Raw genomic sequence first — 27904 nt, 5'->3', positions numbered from 1 at the left:
CTCACCGCAGGCAGGTAGGTGGTCTTTCTGTCTTCTACCGACTCCTCTCCGGCCTTGCACCCCCAGCTCTCTCTGTGCTCTGTCCCCCAAATATTCCTCCAGGTCGCACAAGATCTGCCAGCAACCCTCTGATGGTTAAACTGCCGAAATCTCGGCTCTCTGCTCACCTTCACTCTTTCATTCCTCTTTTCTCCCGCCTCTGGAACAAACTCCCTCACTCCCTTCAATCCCACTCCTCCCTCCAGGTCTTTAAAACAGCTGTTCACCACCATCTCTTATCTTCCCCCATCCAAAACCTTGATCTTTTCTACCCCCGCTAATTCACCCCAGATCCACCTTGTTTGAAATTCCAACTTCTTTCCTGGAAGTCCTGGCAGTGTCCATATGTTTTATACCTCTCCCACCGCCCCCTTCCCACGCCCCCCCCCCCCAAAGCCCTCGCCCTCTCTCAGATATCTCGATGTCTCCATGTCTCTCGGTCCCTGCTCTCAAATGTTGTGTTTGTGTCCTTCCCCCTCTCTCCCCATCTTGTCTACCGCTCCCTATGTTATATGTTTTATGTGTCGGTTTGTCTTTCTGTGTGATTAATGTTCGCTCTTTCACGAGCCTCGATCTTGTATACAAAAAAAAAAAAAAAAAAAAAAAGGATGGGGAGACTTGAATTCACATTTAACATTGTGGGGATGTTCCTCAAGTCCATGGTAGTAAAGAATAACATACTGTGGCGGATACGAAAGCCCACTGGCGTGGTGACATCATTCCGCGCACCAAGTGGGCGGCGGCCACGCACCAGAGAGAGGCGTGGCCTCAAGATATACACGGGGCGCGCAGCCCGGAGCAGCTCAGTGCTGCAGTTTGAGTACTTTCAATAAAGACTCTTTTATGAACCGCGTTGTCCGCTTGCTCCTTGCGTAAGCATTAGCGCGCGCAGAATCGCGCTTCATATGGTGACCTCGACGTTGGATCTGCCGTAGCGATCCTTCCGAACACGACGCCATTGCAATGGCAAACAACAACGCAATGTCGATTAAACTTCCCGAATTTTGGGAGGCCCAGGCCGAAGTCTGGTTCGTCCAAGCCGAAGCCCAATTTCAGCTTCGGCGCCTCACCGGCGACGACTGCCACGTCGTTGCCTCCCTCGGGCCCGGCACGGCCGCTCGAGTTGTGTCCGTCCTTCGCCACCCACTGGACGGCCACATGTACGAGGCACTCAAGCGGCTACTCCTAGCCATGTTCGGCCTCACGGACGACGCATGGGCCGACCGCCTCCTGGATCTCCCCGAGCTTGGCGACACGCGCACGTCGGTCCGAATGGACCATATGCTGTCACTGTTGGGCGACGAAGCCCCCGGTTCTCTATTCCGGGCGCTTTTCCGTCGCCAACTTCCAGCGCAGGTTCGCCTCGCGTTGGCCGGGACCGTGCTAACGGAACCCCGAGCATTGGCAGCCGAGGCGGACAGGTACTTCGCGGCTTCGGACACGCGGGCGAGAGTCGGTGCGGCCGTCACGGACCTCGAGGCTGATGCTGCTGATGCTGCTGATCCACAGCATCAGCTTACACAGCATACGCAGCATGCTGATACGCACCTCATGACCGCCGCCACGCCCCGCCCACCGCCGCGGTGAAAACCGCCACCGCGGGGAAAACGGCCAACTCCACAGGCCTGGCGGAGCCAGCCGCACTCCTCCAGCTCCACCACCTGGTGCTGGTTCCACGCCAAGTTCGGCCACGAGGCTCGGCAGTGTCATCCGCCATGCTCCTTCAACAGGTCGGGAAACGCCTGGGCCGGCGCTCAATAGTGGCGATGAGCGCCGGCCGTTCGAGCAGCCTGCTGTTCATAACGGACACCTTATCCGGGCGCCGTTACCTGTGTGACACGGGAGCGCAGGTGAGTGTCGTTCCCGCCGGTACGTCAGACAAGCACGCCGCGGGCGGGGGCCCCGCGCTGCTTGCCGCGAATGGGACGCCCATCCGTACATACGGAAAACGCTGCCTCTCTCTGCGGTTCGGAGGGCAGGTTTTCCAATGGACGTTCGTCACCGCCGACGTGCCCATGGCACTGCTTGGCGCGGACTTCCTGTGCGCTAATGGGCTCCTGGTCGACGTAAAGCGCAGACGTCTTGTCCAGGCCGAGACGTTCAGCTCACTCGCTTGTGCGCTGCCCAGCTCGTCGAGCAGCTCAACGAGCGGCTCACCGAGCGGCTTGGCAAGTGGCTTGCCGAATGGTTCGGTTCCGGCCACGTTGATCTGTATGCTTCCGGCAGCGGACAAATTCACCCACCTCCTCGCCGGCTTCCCGGCCCTCACGCGGCCCACCTTCTTGGCGGGGGCCGTCAAGCATGGGGTGGCCCATCACATCCCCACCGTCGGGCCACCGGTCTACGCCCGGGCACGCCGCCTCGAGCCGACGAAGCTGGCGGTGGCAAAAGCGGCGTTCGCTACCCTGGAGCGACTCGGCATCGTTCGGCGCGCGGAGAGTGCTTGGGTGTCGCCGCTGCACACCATGCCGAAGCCCGGCGGGGGATGGCGACCGTGCGGGGACTATCGCCGTCTCAATGACGCCACCACTCCCGACCGCTACCCCGTCCCCCACATTCAGGACTTTTCCGCCCGTTTGGCGGGCATGTCCTTCTTCTCGAAGGTGGACCTCATACGTGGCTACCATCAGGTCCCCGTCAGGCCGGAGGACGTCCCGAAGACGGCGGTCATCACGCCATTCGGACTCTTCGAGTTCCTGCGGATGCCCTTCGGTCTGAAGAATGCGGCTCAGGCGTTCCAGCGACTGATGGACAGCGTCCTGCGCGACTTGGATTTTGTCTACGTCTACCTGGACGATATCCTCGTCGCCAGCGCGTCCCGCGAAGAGCACCTCCGCCACCTCCGCACGCTCTTCGAACGCCTGGGCCACATGGCCTGATTGTGAACCCCGCAAAGTGCCGGTTCGGCATCGCCGTAATCGATTTTCTGGGGCACCGTGTCACCAGGCACGGAGCCGTCCCCCTGCCGGCCAAGGTGAAGGCGGTGAAGGGGTTTCCGCGCCCCCGCACGATCAGAGGGCTGCAGGAGTTCCTGGGCATGGTGAACTTTTACCATCGGTTCCTGCCCCGTATCGCCCAGCTCCTGCGCCCCCTGCACGAAGCTCTCCGAGGTAAGCCGGGCAAAGGCGACGTTACCTGGACCGAGCAGATGGACATGGCTTTCACGGGCGCGAAGCTCGCCTTGGCTAACGCCACCATGCTCGCGCACCCGGCGCCCGATGCACCGATCGCCCTCACCACCGACGCCTCGGACTACGCGGTGGGCGCGGTGCACGAGCAATGGGTGCGTGGAGCTTGGCAACCGCTGGCGTTCTTTAGCCGGCAGCTTCGCCCGCCCGAACGCCGTTACAGTACCTTCGACTGCGAGTTGCTCGGGCTTCACTTGGCGGTCAGGCACTTCCGCCATCTGCTCGAGGGCCTTGCGTTCACGGCCTTCGTCGACCACAAGCCGCTGATCTTCGCGATGGGCAAGGTCACCGAGCCGTGGTCGGCCCGGCAGCAGCGTCACCTCTCGGCCGTGTCCGAGTACACGACGGACATCCGGCACGTCGCGGGGAAGGACAACCCGGTGGCGGATTGCCTTTCCCGGGCCGTCGCCCACGCAGTCCACCTCGGCATCGACTATGCCCGGATGGCAGCGGACCAGGCCGCTGACCCCGACGTCCAGGCCTTGCGGACCGCCATCACGGGCCTCCGCGTCACCAAGGAGCCGTTCGACGGCGCGGGCGCGGCCCTCTTGTGCGACGTCTCCCTCGGGCGGCCTCGCCCCATTGTGCCTGTGGGCTGGCAGCGCCAGGTGTTTGACGCCATCCATGGCCTGTCCCACCCGGGAGCGAGGGCCTCCCAAAGGTTGATCGCCGACAAGTTCGTCTGGCATGGCCTCCGGAAGGCCGTCTGCGGCTGGGCCAGGACGTGCCTCGCGTGCCAGCGCGCCAAGGTGCACCGGCACACCCAGGCCCCGTTGGCCCCGTTCACGGTGCCGGAACGCCGGTTTGACCACGTCCACGTGGACCTGGTGGGACCTCTGCCTCCCTCGCGGCATTTCACCCACGTCCTCACCATGGTGGACTGCACCACCTGGTGGCCGGAGGCCGTGCCCTTGGCGTCGACGACGGCGGACGTCGCGCAGGCTTTCATCGCCACCTGGGTCGCCCGGTTCGGCGCCCCCTCAGACATCTCGTCCGACCGCGGCCCCCAGTTCATCTCAGAGCTCTGGGGGGCGGTCGCGCAGGGGCTCGAGGTCCGGCTGTACCGAACCACGGCCTACCACCCCCAGGCTAACGGCCTGTGTGAGCGATTTCACCGTTCATTGAAGGCCGCGCTCCGGGCCACCCTCCGCGACGGCGGCTGGGTCGACAGGCTCCCCTGGGTCCTGCTGGGCCTCCGGACGGCGCCCAAGGAGGACCTGTGCACATCCGCGGCGGAGTTGGTCTTCGGGCAACCGCTGCGGGTGCCGGGCGAGTTCCTCCCCGACTCCACGGCACCATGGTCCGCGGCACAGCAGCGCTCCGCTCTGCAAGAGACCGCCCAGAGGTTCGCCCCGGTGCCAACGGCATGCCACGGGCACCCACCGACGCACCTCGCCCCGGAGCTTCGCACGGCGGAGTACGTCTTCGTCCGCCACGATGCCCACCGGACACAACTGCAGCCCCCGTACGACGGGCCTTTCCGCGTGCTGGAGAACGGGGCGAAGCACTTCACCCTGGACATCGGCGGTACTCCTGACCGCGTTTCTGTAGACCGCCTCAAGCCGGCCCACCTCGACGTGGACCATCCACCGCCAGTGTCCCGACGCCCGCGTCGGGGCCGCCCCCCTGCGGGCGGACCCCCGGTACCGCCCAGCCTCGCCGCCACGCTTCCCCCCGGTCCTGCACCCATCCCAGGGGCAGCCAGAGGCATCCCACCTGGCATCCCTGCACCCCGGACGCCGCCGATCGCCAGGGGGCGCTTCGGCCGGGTCATCCGTTTGCCCCGCAAACTGGCCCTCCAGGTGCGCGGGAATTCTGGGGGGGCGCGTGTGGCGGACACGAAAGCCCACTGGCGTGGTGACATCATTCCGCGCACCAAGTGGGCGGCGGCCACGCCCCAGAGAGAGGCGTGGCCTCAAGATATACACGGGGCGCGCAGCCCGGAGCAGCTCAGTGCTGCAGTTTGAGTACTTTCAATAAAGACTCTTTTATGAACCGCGTTGTCCGCTTGCTCCTTGCGTAAGCATTAGCGCGCGCAGCATCGCGCTTCAATACATTAAATGGTCATTGACCCACCATGAACTAAAACGGCACTCGGTAGAGAGCATACATCCGCCAGGCCGACCAGGTTATGTTTTGTATCCCACTGATGGGTCGGATCTGGATTCGAACCTTAACAAAAATCTAATCGGCTTGTTCTCATCAATTACCCAACTCATCCACCAAATTTTGTCACAAGTCATCCACAGCTTTTTGAGATATTGAAGGAGCCGTGCTCCCACGTCGATCGGAAGAATGGACGCGACAAAAAGCTGGAATTCGTCCGAGTTGCTTTATTCAAACAAAACAGCTCAGGTAATCTCAAAAGCCCGTTTATCGGGCAGCAATATATATACACACATTATCCCGGAGCGTTTGCCCGGGAACGGCGAGAGGGGGCGTGGCCGGGTGTCCTGGCCACGGCCTGGCAAGTCGAGGGCGGGCATGCCCGGGCACGCCCGGCCATGCCCGGGTGTCCCGGCCGAGGCCTGGCAGGTTGAGCGCGGGCCTGCCCGGGCGTCCTGGACGAGCCCGGCATGGTGATCGCTCCGCGTCCTTGGTAGGTGCAAGGCGATTGTGAAAACCCAGCGGTAGCCGCTACACACGTCCCCCCAGAATCGACTTGCACTGGCAGGGTCAATTTGAGGGGGGTCCTGATGACCCGGCCAAAGCGACCCCTGGCGGGTCGTGGGGGGGGGGGGGTCCGGTGTGGTGCTGGGCGGTTGAGTGGGGGGCAACGTGGACGGGGGGCGGCCTCGCCGCGGCGGAAGGGCCAACCGTGGCGGTTGGTCGATGTCCACATGCGCCGGCTTGAGGCGGTCCACCGCAATCCGGTCCGACCTGCCGCCGATGTCGATGACGAACGACTTGTCGTCCCGTCGCAGGACCCGGAAGGGCCCGTCGTACGGCGGCCGGAGTGGCCCCAGATGTGCGTCATGACGCACAAAAACATACTCCGCTGTGCGAAGTGCTGGGGGGACGAAGGACTGGGGGTCACCGTGGTGGGATGTTGGCACGGGGGCAAACCGTCGGGCGGCCTCCTGGAGGTCCGAGCGTTGGCGAGCTGCGGACCAGGGACTGGTAGCGTCGGGCACGAACTCGCCCGGGACGCGTAGCGCCTGGCCGTAGACAAGCTCAGCGTTGGATGCCCGGAGGTCCTCCTTGGGGGCCGTGCGGAGGCCCAAAAGGACCCACGGCAGCCGGTCGGCCCAACCGCTGTCCTGAAGGCCGGCCATGAGCGCGGCCTTCATGGAGCGGTGGAATCGCTCGCACAACCCGTTGGCTTGGGGGTGGTAGGCCGTAGTACGGTGGAGCTTGACCCCCAGGTTGCGGGCGACCGCTCCCCACAGCTCGGAGGTGAACTGTGGTCCGCGGTCTGACGAGATGTCCGCCGGTGCACCGAAGCGGGCAACCCAGGTGGCGATGAAAGCCTGCGCCACGTCGGCGGTGGTGGTGGAGACGAGGGGAACGGCCTCCGGCCACCTGGTGGTCCTGTCCACCATGGTGAGCAGGTGTGTGAACCCCCGTGACGGGGGGAGGGGGCCCACCAGATCCACGTTGACGTGGTCGAAACGTCGTTCGGGCACGGTGAAAGGTGCCAGCAGGGCCTGGGTGTGTCGGTGGACCTTGGCCTGTTGGCAGGCTGTGCATGTGCTGGTCCAATCGCGGACGTCCCGTCGAAGGCCGTGCCAGACGAATCGCGCCGACACCAGCTTCTGGGAAGCTTTCCGGCCCGGGTGGGAAAGGCCGTGGAGGGAGGCGAAGATGCGGCGTTGCCAGGTAACGGGCACGATGGGGCGAGGCTGGCCTTGGGAGATGTCGCAGAGCAGGACAGTGTCTGCGAAGGGGATGTCGGCCAGGCGGAGGCCCGTGTCCGCCGCCCGGAGGGCTTGCACCGTGGTGTCGGTGGTTTGGTCCGCTGCCATAAGCGCGAAGTCCAACCCGAGGTGGACCGCGTTCGCGCTGGCCCGAGAAAGACAGTCGGCCACGGCGTTGTTTTTGCCGGCGACGTGCCGGATGTCCGTGGTAAACTCCGACACGGCGGAGAGGTGGCGCTGTTGGCGGGCCGACCACGGCTCCGTGACCTTGGCCATTGCGTAAACCAACGGCTTGTGGTCGACGAACGCCGTGAACGGTCGGCCCTCCAGGAGGTGGTGGAAATGGCGAATGGCCAGGTGTAGACCGAGGAGCACACGGTGAAACGTACTGTATTTGAGCTCGTTCGGCCGGAGCTGCCGGCTGAAAAAAGCGAGTGGCTGCCAAACCCCGTTCACCCATTGCTCATGTACGGCGCCCACCGCGTAGTCGGAGGCATCCGTGGTGAGGGCGATGGGAGCGTTGAGCACTGGGTGAGCGAGCAGTGTTGCGTCGGCGAGGGCCCGCTTTGAGCTTTGGAAGGCCGCGTCCATTGCTGCGGACCAGACGATGTCGTGCTTGGCCGGCTTGCCCCGGAGGGCTTCGTAGAGGGGCCGCATGAGTTGAGCAGCGCAGGGCACGAAGCGGTGATAGAAATTCACCATTCCCAGGAATTCCTGCAGGGCCTTTATGGAGCGGGGACGCGGAAACGTGGTGATGGCCTCGACCTTGGTTGGCAGCGGCACGGCCCCGTTCTTGGTGATGTGGTGGCCCAAAAAATCAACGGTCGTCGTGCCGAAGTGGCATTTGGCCGGTTTGACGATGAGGCCGTGCTCACTGAGGCGCCCGAACAGTGTTCGGAGGTGGAGGAGATGCTCGGCCCAGGACGTGCTGGCGACGAGGATGTCGTCCAGGTAAACGAAGAGGAACGGCAGGTCACGCAGCACGCCGCCCATCAAGCGCTGGAACGCCTGAGCCGCGTTCTTGAGACCAAACGGCATCCGTAGGAATTCGAATAAGCCGAAAGGCGTAATGACTGCCGTTTTAGGGACGTCGGCCGCCCTGACAGGTTCCTGGTGATATCCCCGTATGAGGTCGATGAAAAAATGACCCGTCCCGCCAGACAGGCGGAGAAGTCTTGGATGTGCGGGATCGGATACCTGTCGGGGGTGGTAGCGTCGTTAAGACGGCGGTAGTCGCCACATGGGTGCCAGCCGCCCCCTGGCTTTAGGACGATGTGTAGTGGCGAAGCCCACGCGCTATCGGAGCGACGCACGATGCCGAGGTGTTCTAAAGCGTCGAACTCGGCTTTGGCCACGGCGAGCTTGGCTGGGTCGAGGCGGCGGGCTCTGGCGTAGACTGGCGGGCCCGTGGTTGGTATGTGGTGCTCGATCCCATGCCGTACTGCGACGGCCGAAAACGTCGGCCGCGTGAGGGCCGGGAACTCCGTGAGCAGGCGAGCAAACTCGTTCGCCGCCGGGATGGCGCATGCCAGCTCGGTCGGAGCAGAGCTGCTCAATGTGCATACCAGGGAGCTGAAGGTTTCGGCGTTGATTAGGCGACGCCGTTGGACGTCCACCAGCAGTCCGTGTGCGCAGAGGAAGTCGGCGCCTAGCAGAGCCATGGGCACGTTTGGGGTTACAAACGTCCAACCACACAAACAAACAGACAAACAAAAAGACAAACAGACAGGAGTGAAAACATAACCTCCATCCACCTTTGGTGCCGAGATAATAAAAGTGAAGCCGTTTCAGCCCTTACCCTTCATGGGAGAAAAGGTGGACCAACACCTGGCTGAATACAAAAACTGTTGAACACTGTACCAACAAAGGAGTGGTGTGGATTGTATTGAAACAAAAAATACTCAAAGACGTCTCAAAATTCATAATCAAGAACACATTAGAGTGCGCTTATGCCAATCTTACAGGGCTGGATCGCTACCCATTTCTACAGCTACAGCTGAGCAAATCATTCAGCAATGTCAAACTCATCAAGAATCATTTTCGCTCCACAATGACTTGAGATGGGCTGAAGAAAGGGGATGATGTCAACATTCAGAAGACTATATTCATCATTGAGATGACGTCAAGATAATGGCTTTCTGGGCTGGCATTGCTCAGTGTAGATAAGAATCTTGCATCAAGAATAGATTACTCATCGGTGATTGACAGCTTTCGTCAGAATATGCAAAAGGTGCAAAGATTCCATGTCAAGGTCGGTTCTATGTTGAATTTGTATTTGCCATATAAATAATGCCGTATAATACATCTTTAGATTGCTCAGACATAAACATTTTCGATAGACATCAAAATAAATGTACTCATTCCATAATGGTTTTATGTTTCCCCAGCCGAGGTGGTTCATGGTTGAGAGCAATAAGGGTTACTTCTGGCCAAATGAACATACGATATATGCTTCCCTGCTGACATATAATTTGGCAGGATTTTTCCCCCCCTTGATGCCAAGGTCTGGATATGCCACAGTGTGACAAGAGCAAGCCATTTAGATTTTGGTTAGGGTCCTGATACAGATCTGGCCTATCAATGGGGAAAAAAACCATAAACTGTTCAGCCTGGCAGAGGTATGCACTCCAGTGAGTGCCATTCTAGTTCTCTTTATATCTCCAAATGACCTGTGGACTCAACTAGAGTTGTGGACCCACCATTGAGCGAGGTTCTGGGTTCAAAGGGTTGAAACCTCAATGATGGTTGATGGACATGGTGGTTATTGAATCACACACTTAATAAGGTGAAGATATCTATAGTCTACAAATCCCTCCCCAAAACTGTAAATCCACAACCCAAAGTCATAGAATATTTCAGTTTGGCGAACTCGGTTTGAGCGAAAACGATCGATTTGGATCCCTCCTCATGATACATGAGGGTTTCTTCTTCTTCACAACAGTCGGAGCACACTACCGATGCAATTCTACCTGGACTAAGGTATTGCCTACCCCCTACAAACATAACAATATATATATATACATATACATATATATATACATATATAAATACACATATCCTGAGGAGATTACGGCTGACTCAATAGTGTAGGTGGGCTGTTGACCCGTAATCAATGGAGGTCCGTGGTTCGAGTCCCATATTGAGTCAGAATTTTTCACACTTAGCCCCATGCAGGAATTTGATTCCTGTTCGTAAAAAATAATAATATATATATATTTTTTTTTTTTTCCTTTTTTTTTTTCTTTTTCTTACTATCGGTTTTTGGTCATTAGTTCTCTTTTAATTAAATTTTCGCATTAACAATTTATGGTCTACTGCATTATACACTATATTTATATACCATGTATTGTTTTTGTCTGTAACGTGATGGAATAAACAAAACAAATTCACCCAGGTGAAAAAAAACCTGCCCATCACCTCCTAAATGCATCGTGCGATGTGGTTCGAGATAAGAATATTGCTGTGGCAATGAAGAAGTGCACGAAACATAATCTTTCCCGTCTCCTCTCAACAATCTGTACTCTTGTTTGATCTGCCTTTCCTCTATGAAAAAGAACGATCCACTGACATTACCTGCATAACACTGACATTACCACTTCTTGTGAAACTCCCAAAATTCAAGATCACTGCTCATCTCCACTGATTCGTTCCTCTTTTCATATGCATGTGGAATCAACCTCCACACTCTCTTCAATTTAATTATTCTCTCCAAGTTTTCAAGACGGCTGTTCACCACCATCTCAGATCATCCCCCATCCAAAACCATGATGTTTTCTACCCCCGTTAACTCTCTTCAAGTCCACTTTTTTCCCAACTTTCCTGTTTTCCTTCCTGAGAGTTTGCTTCTGTATCCATCATGTCTAGTCCTTGTGTCCTACCCGAGTCCTCATCCTTGCTCATATTCCTTATCTTTGGAGTCTTTCTATTTTGTCCCTCAACCCAACTGTTGTGTGTTTCCCCCAATCCCTCGGCTGTTAGTTTTGTTCCGTTGCATATTTTAGCTCCTCCACGAGCCTTGACGCTGTATTTAAAAATATACCATTCCTGATCAAAAATGGTTCCACACATAAAATAAATACTCAATCAATGTACCAAATATTGACAAGGCATCTGTCGTGCTGAAGTAGTCTCTGGGCTGGGTGGTTCGCCATTGCCTTCCCAACAGTTAATCAGGACACTAATCCCTTCCGGATAAACTCTTTGTAACAGATACTCAATAGATCTTTCACATTCACCAATGACCAGTGCTGGTAGACAGATACTCCAGCTTATCATTCATCCGACAATACCTACATTACGACAATCATCCATTACATAAACAATACCTACATGGCAAACTTACCCAAAAAACGAGACACTTCACCAATTAACTTGGTCATGACTGCAAAACACAAACATTCGAAGAGGAGCAGTAAATGGCTTCCTCAGATGTTGATGTGCCTCTCATTTTTAGCTTTGTTAATTTATAAAACATTTCTCATATTTTTTATTAATGAGCACACAATATGGAGGTGTGGAAAACTTGGCAAGTTGTGGGTTCAGCGACACATTTCAGTGACTCCTTAACCACCTTCACAATCTTTGATAGAGTTGAAAGCATGTGCGTCATCATCACCACACAATGAATCAACTGTATTCAATACATGCAGACCCATGAAGCATAAGGCTGTGGGAGTTGCTTCAATGAGAACTTCCGTTCATTACTCCCTAAAGGATTCTCCCACAGGGCTGCTCTCCAAAATGCAAAGTAATTTGTCCCGCCTGTTCCACACAAATGCAAAAGTTCTGCCAATATTCAAATCCAACAAGTGTTTCTTTTATCCCACACACAAAATGTATCCAAAAGACCCATGGTCAAAGACTTTACAAACTTACGCCTGGAATGACTTCCTCGGCCATCAAGGATTTCCGCATGACTCCATCAGAAAGTTTACTGGACAACATCACTACTAATAAAGCCTTTATGATGTAAACTTTGCTGGTGGTTTTCATTGTGTTTTACTGCTGGAAAACATGAAGACAAAAGAAAAGGAAAAAAGGAAGTAAAACATAAAGTAAGAAAGAGAAAGAAAAGAAAGAAGAGAAAGTACCAGACTCATTGGCATAATGGTTAGAGCATCCGCTCGGAGTCTGGGAGGTTGGTGGTTCGAAGACGAGTTATACCAAAATCTTTACAAATGGTGCATACTGCTTCCTTGCTTGATGTTCAGCATTTAAAAAGGCTAGAACACAAACAAACAACCATAGGTTGGCAACCATTGTTCAGGCTGGCTGGGCCTAATGACCTCCCGTATTGAAGTTCCTTTTCCTATTTTTTGTATACAAAGTCTAGGCTCATGGAAGAGCCAGAACACCAAAGGGATCAGGATGCAACGGAAGAAAATGAATCAGTGGAAAGAGATGGGGGAACCACCAATAGCATGGGTTGAAGGATAAAATAGAGGGAAACTTGGACAATAATAGGTATAGGGAGGAAATAGGGGGGGGTGCACGGGCTGGACAAGATGGATAAAGACCCAAACTCTCAAGAAGGAAAGACTGAAAATCTGGAAGGAGGTAAGGCTTGGGGGTGGGAATGGGGGTTAACGAGGGTAAAAAATATTGTCGTGTGATTCCCCTCGGTGAATACCGGGGAATCACAGATAGCAAATCAAGGGTTACTTCGAGGCATTATTCAAATATGGGTTTCACTATATATGCGCGGGGGGCCGAAAGAAGAAGAAGAAGCAGGAAGCTTTTACCTGACGTGGATGGTCGAGCAGTCTTCAACCCTGCAAATTTACTCAAACGAAAACATTTTTAGAATGTACAAAAATAACAGGTTTATTTACGGAACCCGAGAACAATGAAACGTGCCGGTAAATAAATGTCCTAAATCGGGATCCCTCACACCAGACGTATTAAACACACAAAGGAGAATATACGAAAAGAACCACGTCATGTGGGTGTGTGGTGGGCTTAGCTTTAATGGCTGGAGTGTCAGGGATCGTCAGGCCCCAAGCTCGTCGCCCGAACACGGCTCCGGTTGGCAGGAAGAAGGCCTTGACATGCTCTTGTTCACCAGGCCTCGATAAGACCCTCCGCATGGCCAGTCCGCGCCCCACTCCAGGCAGGTCGCGTGAGTGAGCGAATGATCTGCAGCTCCCTTCGTTCTGACGACAGGTCACGTTCCGCACACCGTCACTCGCCAATGTCCGGAACAAAATCAAGCAAGGAGATAGAAAAGGTCGAGCAGAAGGTGCAAGCGCAGGAACGCAAAGGAAGTCCAGGGCAAGAAGAAGATCCAAGCGCAAGAGGGAAAATGTCGGTCTCTCTTCACTTTTTATGAACCCCTCGTGACGTCATCTCTCTCTCTCTCTCTCTCTCTCTGCCAATCCCTGCCGGCCAACATCACAGGCTCAATTCTCCACCAATGGCCACGTCACTTCTCTCTCATGCCATCGGTCTGTGCTCAATCAGTTCGTAGCTTCCTTCCACCAATCCGAGGGAAGCTTCTTACTCCTCCCTCTACCAATCAGCGGGCCTCATCCTGCCTCGTCTCCCTATTGGTGGTGTATTGTCCAATCGCTGCCCCTCTGGGCCTGTCCATTGCCTGCCTGCTCGTTGAGTGTTGCTTTGCCAGCTGGTGATGTAGCTGGCTGCGGCTCCATCGGCAGCGCCCCGAACTGGCTTCCGGTGAGTTTTATTATTATTATTATTGTGGGGGGAGGGGGGAATTTAAGTAGTGTGTGTGGTGTAACTAATGGGCCTTACTAATGTCTATGTGCGTTGCCATACAGGACAATGGATAGATCACAGGTCTCACAAACAGGGGAATTAGCATAATCCCTTCTCTATTTAACACAAAGCCATCCTTGTATGACCACAAATATACACTTAATCCAACATCCGGGCTAGACAGGTCCCTGCCTATGTACATCGAGATGGTTCTTCTTCTTCACGACATTCGGAGCATGATACCGACACAGATCTACCTGATCTATATATCACTCTACCCCAAAATTCATAACAATATCATAGTTTTGAACGAGGGTAGAAAATATCATAGTTTTGGATGGGGGATGATCTGAGATGGTGGTGAACAGCCATCCGGAAAACCTGGAGGGAAGGAGATTGAAGAGGATGTGGAAGTTTGTTCAACAGGTGTGAAATAATAGGAACAAATGGGTGGAGGTGAGCAGTGTTCCTGGATTTAGGTAGTTTTAGCAGAATAGGGTTGATGGTGAACCAATGTGCACCCTGCAGACACCTGGGGGGGGGGGGGGGGGGGGAAGCAGAGGGGGGAAAGATGGGGGAGTGGGAAGGGTCAAAACAGAGAAAGAGCAGATGGTGCAAGACCGGAAAAGGAGGCGGGATAAGACTGAGTGACCACTGACCTGTCTGTCTCCATAGACTGTGCGGGAGATTCCAATGATCTTCAAGGCCTTGATTTCCACGGTGTCAAGCTGAGCAAGACATGGCACAAGGGAGCCAACCCAGAGCGGAGGGCAGTACTCTATCAAGATGCGGAAGAAGGCCTTGTAGGTGGATAGGGGTTCTGAAGGTGTGCCAAGGAAGGACTTTGTACAATGGAGGATGCACCGTTCGCAACTGGTTTTGGAGGCCAACTTTGAAATGTGGTTTGCCCAAGAAAGATAATGGCTAATGGTGAGAGTTTGAGTTTGAGTGAATTAACTTTCTCAAGATGATCGTTACATCCTCTCAGAAGGGAACTCATATAAATCCCATATAAAAATCATCACAATAATACAAACTAGCGGATATACCCATCAAGGATGGCTGATTTTATGGTAATATAATTTCTTGTTATGGAAGGGCCGTAGAAAAACAACACCAATCCTGTGACGGAGAGGCGTAGGAAGTACCGTGTATCAGGCCAATATTGGGTCAAGGATGGATGACAGCACGGTATTGGATTTTAACGGATGAGGGAACAACAACAACAACAATTCTGTGATGGAATGGCACCAAAAGTGCCAACCACCATAATTCTGTGGCGTCATCCAGCATGGCAAACATTTTGAGGGAAGCCTACTTTTGACTGGGCAGAAATGACTCAAAGGAAGAGTTAGAAGTAAATGTCGACATCATAAGCACAATTGGAAGGGATTGATAATTATGACTGTAGATAATGTTTTGCGACGATGCAGCCTGAAGCTATCCCGAGGTTGAAGTCAGACCCAGCTATAAACTCTCACTCTGGTGTGTCGCATGCTGGGAGACGTATCAATTTGTGCGCCAGCACTAGTCGACATTAAAGATCACGCTTTCGGAAACAGTCTCTCAAAATAATAATGGCTTAAAAAGACGGGTGATTAAACATCAAACCCCCTCGTGACCCACACTTCAAAGTCTCTGATGATGATAAACAGGCTGTTTTGTGCATGTCTTGTTTTTGTTTTTTAAATACGTCTTGTTTTTTCTTGTTTTTCTTGTCCACAACGTCTTGTTTTTTAAATAATATTTTTGACAAAATACAACGCAGTAAACTGAACAACAACCTTATTTTTATGTTTATACTTCTATGATAGATATTGGGCCTACTGATCAATCCTTGGACATTTCCCCGTTTGTAAACCTATTTATCACCGAATGTGATATTGTGAATGTCAAAGTGACGATTATAAAGACGCCTTCTTGTTATTAGTCCCCTACCAGTGTACACCGGAGGGGACTATAGGTTTGCACTCCGTCCATCCGTCTGTCAGTCCGTCACACAAAGAACAGTTTTCTGGACTTTTTTCCTAAACTCTTAATGCTAATGATTTCAAACTTGGTACATGGTTTCCTCATGATAAGTTACAGATCAAGTTCGAACTTCACGACGTTTCGATCATTTTTGACAAAGTTATGGCACTTTGAACTTTGGTAATTTCCCCAACAGTTTTCCAGACACCAGACTGCCGGTAGGGGACATGTATTGCAGCGCAACACTCACAATGCTTGTTCTAACTAGACTTTTGTTCCTGCTCTCGTCATTGTTTTTCCTCTTCTTATTCTCCTTTTCTTATCCTTTTAGCGAATATACAGTGGAGCAGGATTTGATGATGAATTCGGTTCGCCGGTTGGAACTTCAATGAAATGCAGCTGTCCCACAGAAACAGCACTCCTGTACCTTGGGGCGAGAATTTGGAACTTGGCCAGGGTACGGCACAGAACAGACTCCTCTTTTTGAGAGGCATATGCCTATGATTTGCCCAAGATTGAAAGTCTAGCTGATATACGCATCCAAGTATATATACATGGATAGCGAAACAATATAGATGGAACACAGGTTAACACCGATCACCCACGTAAGAGGACCTTCACCATCTCTCAGCAAATGCTCGCAGATGGGACACCCAGCTTACCGTTCCTCCATGGTACCGTACCAGGATGACAGTATATAATCAAATCGTGAATCAAATCCAGCAGAAACATCTGAAAGGTGAGAATTCCTCTGAACTCTCCTGTCAGCCCACTAATTTGAACAAAAAACAGAAACAGTTTATATTTACAAATGTAATTATTGGGATGCTTTGGAGAGACAAGCGTGCTCATAAGAAGAAACCTCTTCACTCGGCCATACAGTAAGTGGGGTGTATAATTGGGGACAAACTGAAAAACACATTCCTTCCAGCACAATCTCTGGGGAAGAATTAGGACCAAGGAGGAAACAATGTAGCTTGTGATTGTATCTCATTTGTCAATGTGCTCTTTATAAGCGAGATTAACTACAAACAGACAGGTCACATCACTATCCTTACATTTTCGGAATGAAGAGACAAGGCAGACAAAGAGTACCTACTTGGAAAAATAAAAGGAATTCTGAACTGTCTGAAAAGGTACAGATGACGACATGAGTATTAAGACTGCAGGCGAGACTGTAGGATGATGTTATCGAGACTGCAGGATGTTATATAGACTGTAGGATGATGTTATCGAGACTGTAGGATGTTATATAGACTGTAGGATGTTATATAGACTGTAGGATGTTATATAGACTGTAGGATGTTATATAGACTGTAGGATGTTATATAGACTGTAGGATGTTATATAGACTGTAGGATGTTATATAGACTGTAGGATGTTATATAGACTGTAGGATGTTATATCGACTGTAGGATGTTATATAGACTGTAGGATGATGTTATCGAGACTGCAGGATGTTATATAGACTGTAGGATGTTATATCGACTGTAGGATGTTATATAGACTGTAGGATGATGTTATCGAGACTGTAGGATGTTATATAGACTGTAGGATGATGTTATCGAGACTGTAGGATGTTATATAGACTGTAGGATGTTATATAGACTGTAGGATGTTATATAGACTGTAGGATGTTATATAGACTGTAGGATGTTATATAGACTGTAGGATGTTATATAGACTGTAGGATGTTATCGAGACTGTAGGATGTTATATAGACTGTAGGATGTTATATACACTGTATGATGTTATATAGACTGTATGATGTTATATAGACTGTAGGATGTTATATAGACTGTAGGATGTTATATAGACTGTAGGATGTTATATAGACTATGATGTTATATAGACTGTATGATGTTATATGGACTGTAGGATGTTATATAGACTGTAGGTTGTTGTATAGACTGTAGGATGTTATATACACTGTATGATGTTATATAGACTGTATGATGTTATATAGACTGTAGGATGTTATATAGACTGTAGGATATTATATAGACTGTAGGATTTTATATAGACTATGATATTATATAGACTGTATGATGTTATATAGACTGTATGATGTTATATAGACTGTATGATGTTATATAGACTGTATGATGTTATATAGACTGTATGATGTTATATAGACTGTATGATGTTATATAGACTGTATGATGTTATATAGACTGTAGGATGTTATATAGACTGTAGGATATTATATAGACTGTAGGATATTATATAGACTGTAGGATTTTATATAGACTATGATGTTATATGGACTGTAGGATGTTATATAGACTGTAGGATATTATATAGACTGTAGGATTTTATATAGACTATGATATTATATAGACTGTATGATGTTATATAGACTGTATGATGTTATATAGACTGTATGATGTTATATAGACTGTATGATGTTATATAGACTGTATGATGTTATATAGACTGTCGGATGTTATACAGACTGTACGACGTCATATAGACTGTACGATGTTATATAGACTGTATGATGTTATATCGACTGTATGATGTTATATAGACGGTAGGATGTTATATAGACTGTATGATGTTATATAGACTGTAGGATGTTATACAGACTGTATGATGTTATATAGACTGTATGATGTTATATAGACTGTATGATGTTATATAGACTGTAGGATGTTATATAGACTGTAGGATGTTATATAGACTGTATGATGTTATATAGACTGTAGGATGTTATATGGACTGTATGATGTTATATAGACTGTGGGATGTTATATAGACTGTAGGATGTTATATAGACTGTATGATGTTATATAGACTGTAGGATGTTATATAGACTGTAGGATGTTATATAGACTGTATGATGTTATATAGACTGTGGGATGTTATATAGACTGTAGGATGTTATATAGACTGTATGATGTTATATAGACTGTATGATGTTATATAGACTGTATGATGTTATATAGACTGTAGGATGTGATATAGACTGTAGGATGTTATATAGACTGTGTGATGTTATATAGACTGTAGGATGTTATATAGACTGTATGATGTTATATAGACTGTAGGATGTTATATAGACTGTATGATGTTATATACACTGTATGATGTTATATAGACTGTAGGATGTTATATAGACTGTATGATGTTATATACACTGTATGATGTTATATACACTGTATGATGTTATATAGACTGTAGGATGTTATATAGATTGTATGATGTTATATAGACTGTGGGATGTTATATAGACTGTATGATGTTATATACACTATGATGTTATATAGACTGTAGGATGTTATATAGACTGTAGGATGTTATATGGACTGTAGGATGTTATATAGACTGTAGGATGTTATATAGACTGTAGGATGTTATAGAGACTGTAGGATGTTATATAGACTAGGATGTTATAGAGACTGTAGGATGTTATATAGACTGTAGGATGTTATATAGACTGTATGATGTTATATAGACTGTAGGATGTTATATAGACTGTAGGATGTTATAGAGACTGTAGGATGTTATATAGACTGTAGGATGTTATATGGACTGTAGGATGTTATATAGACTGTAGGATGTTATATAGACTGTAGGATGTTATATAGACTGTAGGATGTTATATAGACTGTAGGATGTTATATAGACTGTAGGATGTTATAGAGACTGTAGGATGTTATATAGACTGTAGGATGTTATAGAGACTGTAGGATGTTATATAGACTGTAGGATGTTATATAGACTGTATGATGTTATATAGACTGTAGGATGTTATATAGACTGTAGGATGTTATAGAGACTGTAGGATGTTATATAGACTGTAGGATGTTATATAGACTGTAGGATGTTATATAGACTGTAGGATGTTATAGAGACTGTAGGATGTTATATAGACTGTAGGATGTTATATAGACTGTAGGATGTTATAGAGACTGTAGGATGTTATAGAGACTGTAGGATGTTATAGAGACTGTAGGATGTTATATAGACTGTAGGATGTTATAGAGACTGTAGGATGTTATATAGACTGTAGGATGTTATATAGACTGTATGATGGTATATAGACTATAGGATGTTATATAGACTGTAGGATGTTATATAGACTGTAGGATGTTATATAGACTGTAGGATGTTATATAGACTGTAGGATGTTATTTAGACTGTAGGATGTTATAGAGACTGTAGGATGTTATATAGACTGTAGGATGTTATAGAGACTGTAGGATGTTATATAGACTGTAGGATGTTATATAGACTGTATGATGGTATATAGACTATAGGATGTTATATAGACTATAGGATGGTATTGAGACTATAGGATGTTATTGAGACTGTCAGATTACATTGAGAATGAAGCATATTATTGAGACCAGGATTTTCGGTTACAGTCACAAAAATTCGTGAGTATATTCGGACCGTGACATTCGCAGTCTCAACATTTGTGGACAACGCGTATTTGCATTTCATAACATGTGACGTACTTCGACATTCACGCTTCATGTATTCGTGGAAATAATAATAATAATAATAATTTTTTAACATCAGGACTGGTCTCCTATATCCACCACCGCCGATATTAATTCAGTCTGGGAGTTCTTCCACGGCAACCTGCTCTCTCTTATGCACATTTATCCCATCTCTTCAATGATCTTACCCATCCTCCCAATCTTGGTACTCGGAATCCTGTGGCGAGGCAGTTGCTTTAAAACAACTTGAATTCTCCTTTTGGAAGTCAAATCCAACTGAAGACAACCTCAGATCATTTCACAAAGTTCGCAACAAGTTTGTCTACTCTCTGGAGATTCAGAAAACAACATCTGTCCAGTTTCAAGAATGAGCTTTTAAACTGGTCTCTCTCCTCTAAAACCTGGTGGCACCTTGTCAAGACTTGTACCCACTGCCCTCTCCGTGCTTTGTTCCCCTCAGGTGTCTGCAGGATGCACGTGGTCCAGCAGCATCCTGCTCCTCATGAAACGGCCTAAATCCAGAACCACTGCTCACATCCACTCATTTATTCCTTTTTTTTCCTACCTGTGGAACCACCTTCCATGCTCTTTTCAATGTCATTCTTCCCTCCAGGTCTTCAAAACACCTGTTCACCACTATCTCAAGTCATGCCCTATCCAAAAACCATGATCTTTTCCACACCTCTTAAACCACCCTCCCCTCCCAAGACAATTGCTTACATATCCATCTTGTCCACCCCTTGTGTTCTCCCCTACCCCTCATCTTTACCTCATCTCTTTTTTTATCTCCCTCTGTCTATCTTCTCCCTCCACCTTGCTGTCGGCATTTCCCCTTTCTCCTGCTGTTTCCTTTGTTATGGTGTGCCCTGATTTGTTCTGTGTCATAGCTCTTACACGAGCCGAGACCATGTAGTCTTAAAAAATACATTCCCCTGCAATTTCTGGGGTCCGACTGTACTGTATTTGAAAATGAACAAGGTTAATGAGACGGGTCATGCTAGAAAACGACCTTCAGGGGAAAAGCCGGTGCAGTGGATGTAAGTGGAATGTTAAATGGCAGAAGAAGAGGTTTTAATATAAACAATAGTATTCAAAACGGAAAACAATACAATAAATCGAACCAATTCAGAAAAGGTAATGATTCCAATTCCTTTCTTGATTAAGAGCACAATAAATCCAGGTCACAACTTCTCTCAGTATAATTTACACCTGGTTAAAAAGGTTAAGGAAGATTTTAAAAAACTTTTCCTTAGTTTTGATTTAAACATAAAAGATGGAAAATTGGGAGAACATTTTGCCTGCCATTTAATTGCACATCTCACACACTTCCTTTTCCTTCCCCCTTTAGGTCTAGCTCATCCAAACTTCCTTTTCTTTTTCTTCCCTCTCCCTCGAACTCTTCTACCACCCCCATTCATTTTATGCCCAATTCTCCCCACATTTTCCCCACACTCCTCACATTCTCCCCACATTCTCCCCACACTCCCCACATTCTCCCCACACTCTCCCTACACTCCCCACATTCTCCTCACACTCCCCACATTCTCCCCACACCTCCTTTTCCTTCCCCCTTTAGGTCTAGCTCATCCAAACTTCCTTTTCCTTTTCTTCCCTCTCCCTCGAACTCTTCTACCACCCCCATTCATTTTATGCCCAATTCTCCCCACATTTTCCCCACATTCTCCCCACGCCTCCTTTTCCTTCCCCCTTTAGGTCTAGCTCATCCAAACTTCCTTTTCTTTTTCTTCCCTCTCCCTCGAACTCTTCTACCACCCCCATTCATTTTATGCCCAATTCTCCCCACATTTTCCCCACACTCCTCACATTCTCCCCACATTCTCCCCACACTCCCCACATTCTCCCCACACTCTCCCTACACTCCCCACATTCTCCTCACACTCCCCACATTCTCCCCACACCTCCTTTTCCTTCCCCCTTTAGGTCTAGCTCATCCAAACTTCCTTTTCCTTTTCTTCCCTCTCCCTCGAACTCTTCTACCACCCCCATTCATTTTATGCCCAATTCTCCCCACATTTTCCCCACATTCTCCCCACACTCTCCCCACATTTTCCCCACATTCTCCCCACACTCTCCCCACACTCTCCCCACACTCTCCCCACATTTTCCCCACATTCTCCCCACACTCTCCCCACACTCTCCCTACACTCCCCACATTCTCCCCACACTCCCCACACCTCCTTTTCCTCACCCCTTTAGGTCTAGCTCATCCAAACTTCCTTTTCCTTTTCTTCCCTCTCCCTCGAACTCTTCTACCACCCCATTCATTTTATGCCCAATTCTCCCCACACTCTCCCCACATTCCCCACATTCCCCTCACACTCCCCACACTCTCCTCACACTCCCCACATTCTCCCTACACTCCCCACATTCTCCCCACATTCTCCTCACACTCCCCACACTCCCCACATTCTCCCAACACTTCCTTTTCCTTTGCCCTTTAGGTCTAGCTCATCCAAACTTCCTTTTCCTTTTCTTCCCTCTCCCTCTAACTCTTCTACCACCCCCATTCATTTTATGCCCAATTCTCCTCACATTTTCCCCACACTCCCCACATTCTCCCCACACTTTCCCCACACTCCCCACACTCTCCCCACACTCTCCCCACACTCTCCCTACACTCTCCCTACACTCCCCACATTCTCCCCACACTCCCCACACTTCCTTTTCCTCCCCCCTTTAGGTCTAGCTCATCCAAACTTCCTTTTCCTTTTCTTCCCTCTCCCTCGAACTCTTCTACCACCCCCATTCATTTTATGCCCAATTCTCCCCACATTTTCTGCACACTCCCCACATTCTCCCCACACTCCCCACATTCTCCCCACACTCCCCACATTCTCCCCACATTCTCCTCACACTCTCCCCACATTCTCCCCACATTCTCCTCACACTCCCCACACTCTCCTCACACTCCCCACATTCTCCCCACATTCTCCCCACACTCCCCACACTCTCCTCACACTCCCCACATTCTCCCCACATTCTCCTCACACTCCCCACATTCTCCCCACACTTCCTTTTCCTTTCCCCTTTAGGTCTAGCTCATCCAAACTTCCTTTTCCTTTTCTTCCCTCTCCCTCTAACTCTTCTACCACCCCCATTCATTTTATGCCCAATTCTCCCCACATTTTCCCCACACTCCCCACACTCTCCCCACATTTTCCCCACACTCCCCACATTCTCCCCACACTCACCACATTCTCCCCACACTCTCCCTACACTCCCCACATTCTCCCCACACCTCCTTTTCCTTCCCCCTTTAGGTCTAGCTCATCCAAACTTCCTTTTCCTTTTCTTCCCTCTCCCTCGAACTCTTCTACCACCCCCATTCATTTTATGCCCAATTCTCCCCACATTTTCCCCACACTCCCCACATTTTCACCACACTCCCCACATTCTCCCCACACTCTCCCCACACTCTCCCTACACTCCCCACATTCTCCCCACACTCCCCACACCTCCTTTTCCTCCCCCCTTTAGGTCTAGCTCATCCAAACTTCCTTTTCCTTTTCTTCCCTCTCCCTCGAACTCTTCTACCACCCCCATTCATTTTATGCCCAATTCTCCCCACATTTTCCCCACACTCCCCACATTCTCCCCACACTCTCCCCACACTCTCCCCACACTCTCCCCACACTCTCCCTACACTCCCCACATTCTCCCCACATTCTCCTCACACTCTCCTCACACTCCCCACATTCTCCCCACACTCTCCTCACATTCTCCTCACACTCCCCACACTCCCCACATTCTCCCCACACTTCCTTTTCCTTTCCCCTTTAGGTCTAGCTCATCCAAACTTCCTTTTCCTTTTCTTCCCTCTCCCTCTAACTCTTCTACCCCCCACCCGCATTCATTTTATGCCCAATTCTCCCCACATTTTCCCCACACTCCGCACATTCTCCCTACATTTTCCCCACACTCTCCCCACACTCTCCCCACACTCTCCCTACACTCTCCCTACACTCTCCCTACACTCCCCACACTCCCCACACCTCCTTTTCCTTCCCCCTTTAGGTCTAGCTCATCCAAACTTCCTTTTCCTTTTCTTCCCTCTCCCTCGAACTCTTCTACCACCCCCATTCATTTTATGCCCAATTCTCCCCACATTTTCCCCACACTCCCCACATTCTCCCCACACTCTCCCCACACTCTCCCCACATTCTCCCCACACTCTCCCTACACTCCCCACATTCTCCTCACACTCCCCACATTCTCCCCACACCTCCTTTTCCTTCCCCCTTTAGGTCTAGCTCATCCAAACTTCCTTTTCTTTTTCTTCCCTCTCCCTCGAACTATTCTACCACCCCCATTCATTTTATGCCCAATTCTCCCCACATTTTCCCCACACTCCCCACATTCTCCCCACACTCTCCCCACACTCTCCCCACATTCTCCCCACATTCTCCCCACACTCTCCCTACACTCCCCACATTCTCCTCACACTCCCCACATTCTCCCCACACCTCCTTTTCCTTCCCCCTTTAGGTCTAGCTCATCCAAACTTCCTTTTCTTTTTCTTCCCTCTCCCTCGAACTCTTCTACCACCCCCATTCATTTTATGCCCAATTCTCCCCACATTTTCCCCACACTCCCCACATTCTCCCCACATTCTCCCCACACTCTCCCCACACTCTCCCCACATTCTCCCCACACTCCCCACACTCCCCACACCTCCTTTTCCTTCCCCCTTTAGGTCTAGCTCATCCAAACTTCCTTTTCCTTTTCTTCCCTCTCCCTCGAACTCTTCTACCACCCCCATTCATTTTATGCCCAATTCTCCCCACATTTTCCCCACATTCTCCCCACACTCTCCCCACATTTTCCCCACACTCTCCCCACACTCCCCACACTCCCCACACCTCCTTTTCCTTCCCCCTTTAGGTCTAGCTCATCCAAACTTCCTTTTCCTTTTCTTCCCTCTCCCTCGAACTCTTCTACCACCCCCATTCATTTTATGCCCAATTCTCCCCACATTTTCCGCACACTCCCCACATTCTCCCCACATTCTCCCCACACTCCCCACATTCTCCCCACACTCTCCTCACACTCCCCACATTCTCCCCACATTCTCCCCACATTCTCCTCACACTCCCCACATTCTCCCCACACTTCCTTTTCCTTTCCCCTTTAGGTCTAGGTCATCCAAACTTCCTTTTCCTTTTCTTCCCTCTCCCTCTAACTCTTCTACCACCCCCATTCATTTTATGCCCAATTCTCCCCACATTTTCCCCACACTCCCCACATTCTCCCCACATTTTCCCCACACTCCCCACATTCTCCCCACACTCTCCCTACACTCTCCCTACACTCCCCACATTCTCCCCACACCTCCTTTTCCTTCCCCCTTTAGGTCTAGCTCATCCAAACTTCCTTTTCCTTTTCTTCCCTCTCCCTCGAACTCTTCTACCACCCCCATTCATTTTATGCCCAATTCTCCGCACATTTTCCCCACACTCCCCACATTCTCCCCACATTCTCCCCACACTCCCCACATTCTCCCCACATTCTCCCCACATTCTCCTCACACTCCCCACATTCTCCCCACACTTCCTTTTCCTTTCCCCTTTAGGTCTAGCTCATCCAAACTTCCTTTTCCTTTTCTTCCCTCTCCCTCTTACTCTTCTACCACCCCCATTCATTTTATGCCCAATTCTCCCCACATTTTCCCCACACTCCCCACATTCTCCCCACATTTTCCCCACACTCCCCACATTCTCCCCACACTCTCCCTACACTCTCCCTACACTCCCCACATTCTCCCCACACCTCCTTTTCCTTCCCCCTTTAGGTCTAGCTCATCCAAACTTCCTTTTCCTTTTCTTCCCTCTCCCTCGAACTCTTCTACCACCCCCATTCATTTTATGCCCAATTCTCCGCACATTTTCCCCACACTCCCCACATTCTCCCCACATTTTCCCCACACTCCCCACATTCTCCCCACATTCTCCTCACATTCTCCTCACACTCCCCACATTCTCCCCACACTTCCTTTTCCTTTCCCCTTTAGGTCTAGCTCATCCAAACTTCCTTTTCCTTTTCTTCCCTCTCCCTCGAACTCTTCTACCACCCCCATTCATTTTATGCCCAATTCTCCCCACATTTTCCCCACACTCCCCACATTCTCCCCACACTCTCCCCACACTCTCCCTACACTCCCCACATTCTCCTCACACTCTCCTCACACTCCCCACATTCTCCCCACACTCTCCTCACACTCCCCACACTCCCCACATTCTCCCCACACTTCCTTTTCCTTTCCCCTTTAGGTCTAGCTCATCCAAACTTCCTTTTCCTTTTCTTCCCTCTCCCTCTAACTCTTCTACCCCCCACCCGCATTCATTTTATGCCCAATTCTCCCCACATTTTCCCCACACTCCGCACATTCTCCCCACATTTTCCCCACACTCTCCCCACACTCTCCCCACACTCTCCCCACACTCTCCCTACACTCTCCCTACACTCCCCACACTCCCCACACCTCCTTTTCCTTCCCCCTTTAGGTCTAGCTCATCCAAACTTCCTTTTCCTTTTCTTCCCTCTCCCTCGAACTCTTCTACCACCCCCATTCATTTTATGCCCAATTCTCCCCACATTTTCCCCACACTCCCCACATTCTCCCCACACTCTCCCCACATTCTCCCCACACTCTCCCTACACTCCCCACATTCTCCTCACACTCCCCACATTCTCCCCACACCTCCTTTTCCTTCCCCCTTTAGGTCTAGCTCATCCAAACTTCCTTTTCTTTTTCTTCCCTCTCCCTCGAACTATTCTACCACCCCCATTCATTTTATGCCCAATTCTCCCCACATTTTCCCCACACTCCCCACATTCTCCCCACACTCTCCCCACACTCTCCCCACATTCTCCCCACACTCTCCCTACACTCCCCACATTCTCCTCACACTCCCCACATTCTCCCCACACCTCCTTTTCCTTCCCCCTTTAGGTCTAGCTCATCCAAACTTCCTTTTCTTTTTCTTCCCTCTCCCTCGAACTCTTCTACCACCCCCATTCATTTTATGCCCAATTCTCCCCACATTTTTCCCACACTCCCCACATTCTCCCCACATTCTCCCCACACTCTCCCCACACTCCCCACATTCTCCCCACACTCCCCACACTCCCCACACCTCCTTTTCCTTCCCCCTTTAGGTCTAGCTCATCCAAACTTCCTTTTCCTTTTCTTCCCTCTCCCTCGAACTCTTCTACCACCCCCATTCATTTTATGCCCAATTCTCCCCACATTTTCCCCACATTCTCCCCACACTCTCCCCACATTTTCCCCACACTCTCCCCACACTCCCCACACTCCCCACACCTCCTTTTCCTTCCCCCTTTAGGTCTAGCTCATCCAAACTTCATTTTCCTTTTCTTCCCTCTCCCTCGAACTCTTCTACCACCCCCATTCATTTTATGCCCAATTCTCCCCACATTTTCCGCACACTCCCCACATTCTCCCCACATTCTCCCCACACTCCCCACATTCTCCCCACATTCCCCACATTCTCCCCACACTCTCCTCACACTCCCCACATTCTCCCCACATTCTCCCCACATTCTCCTCACACTCCCCACATTCTCCCCACACTTCCTTTTCCTTTCCCCTTTAGGTCTAGGTCATCCAAACTTCCTTTTCCTTTTCTTCCCTCTCCCTCTAACT

General features: G+C 50.1%; 1 protein-coding gene across 2 annotated transcripts in view; it reads right to left on the bottom strand.

The window, feature by feature from the left end:
• LOC137431578 (uncharacterized) overlaps positions 1-27904 on the bottom strand; it is a 243576-nt gene that overhangs the window by 147037 nt on the left and 68635 nt on the right. The window contains exon 3 of one of the 2 annotated variants that reach the window (XM_078782121.1): positions 11427-11465. The exons of the other annotated variant lie outside the window; for it this stretch is intronic. Within the exon in view, the coding sequence (XP_078638247.1) occupies positions 11427-11465 (39 nt within the window). The remainder of the gene's footprint in view (positions 1-11426; positions 11466-27904) is intronic. 2 annotated transcript variants of the gene reach the window in all.

This window comes from Myxine glutinosa, chromosome 7, assembly GCF_964187855.1.
Source record: "Myxine glutinosa chromosome 7, kmMyxGlut1.1, whole genome shotgun sequence".
Taxonomy (NCBI): Eukaryota; Metazoa; Chordata; class Myxini; order Myxiniformes; family Myxinidae; genus Myxine; species Myxine glutinosa.
The sequence above is the reverse complement of the archived record's forward strand: the minus strand, read 5'-3'. Positions and strand labels throughout refer to the sequence as shown.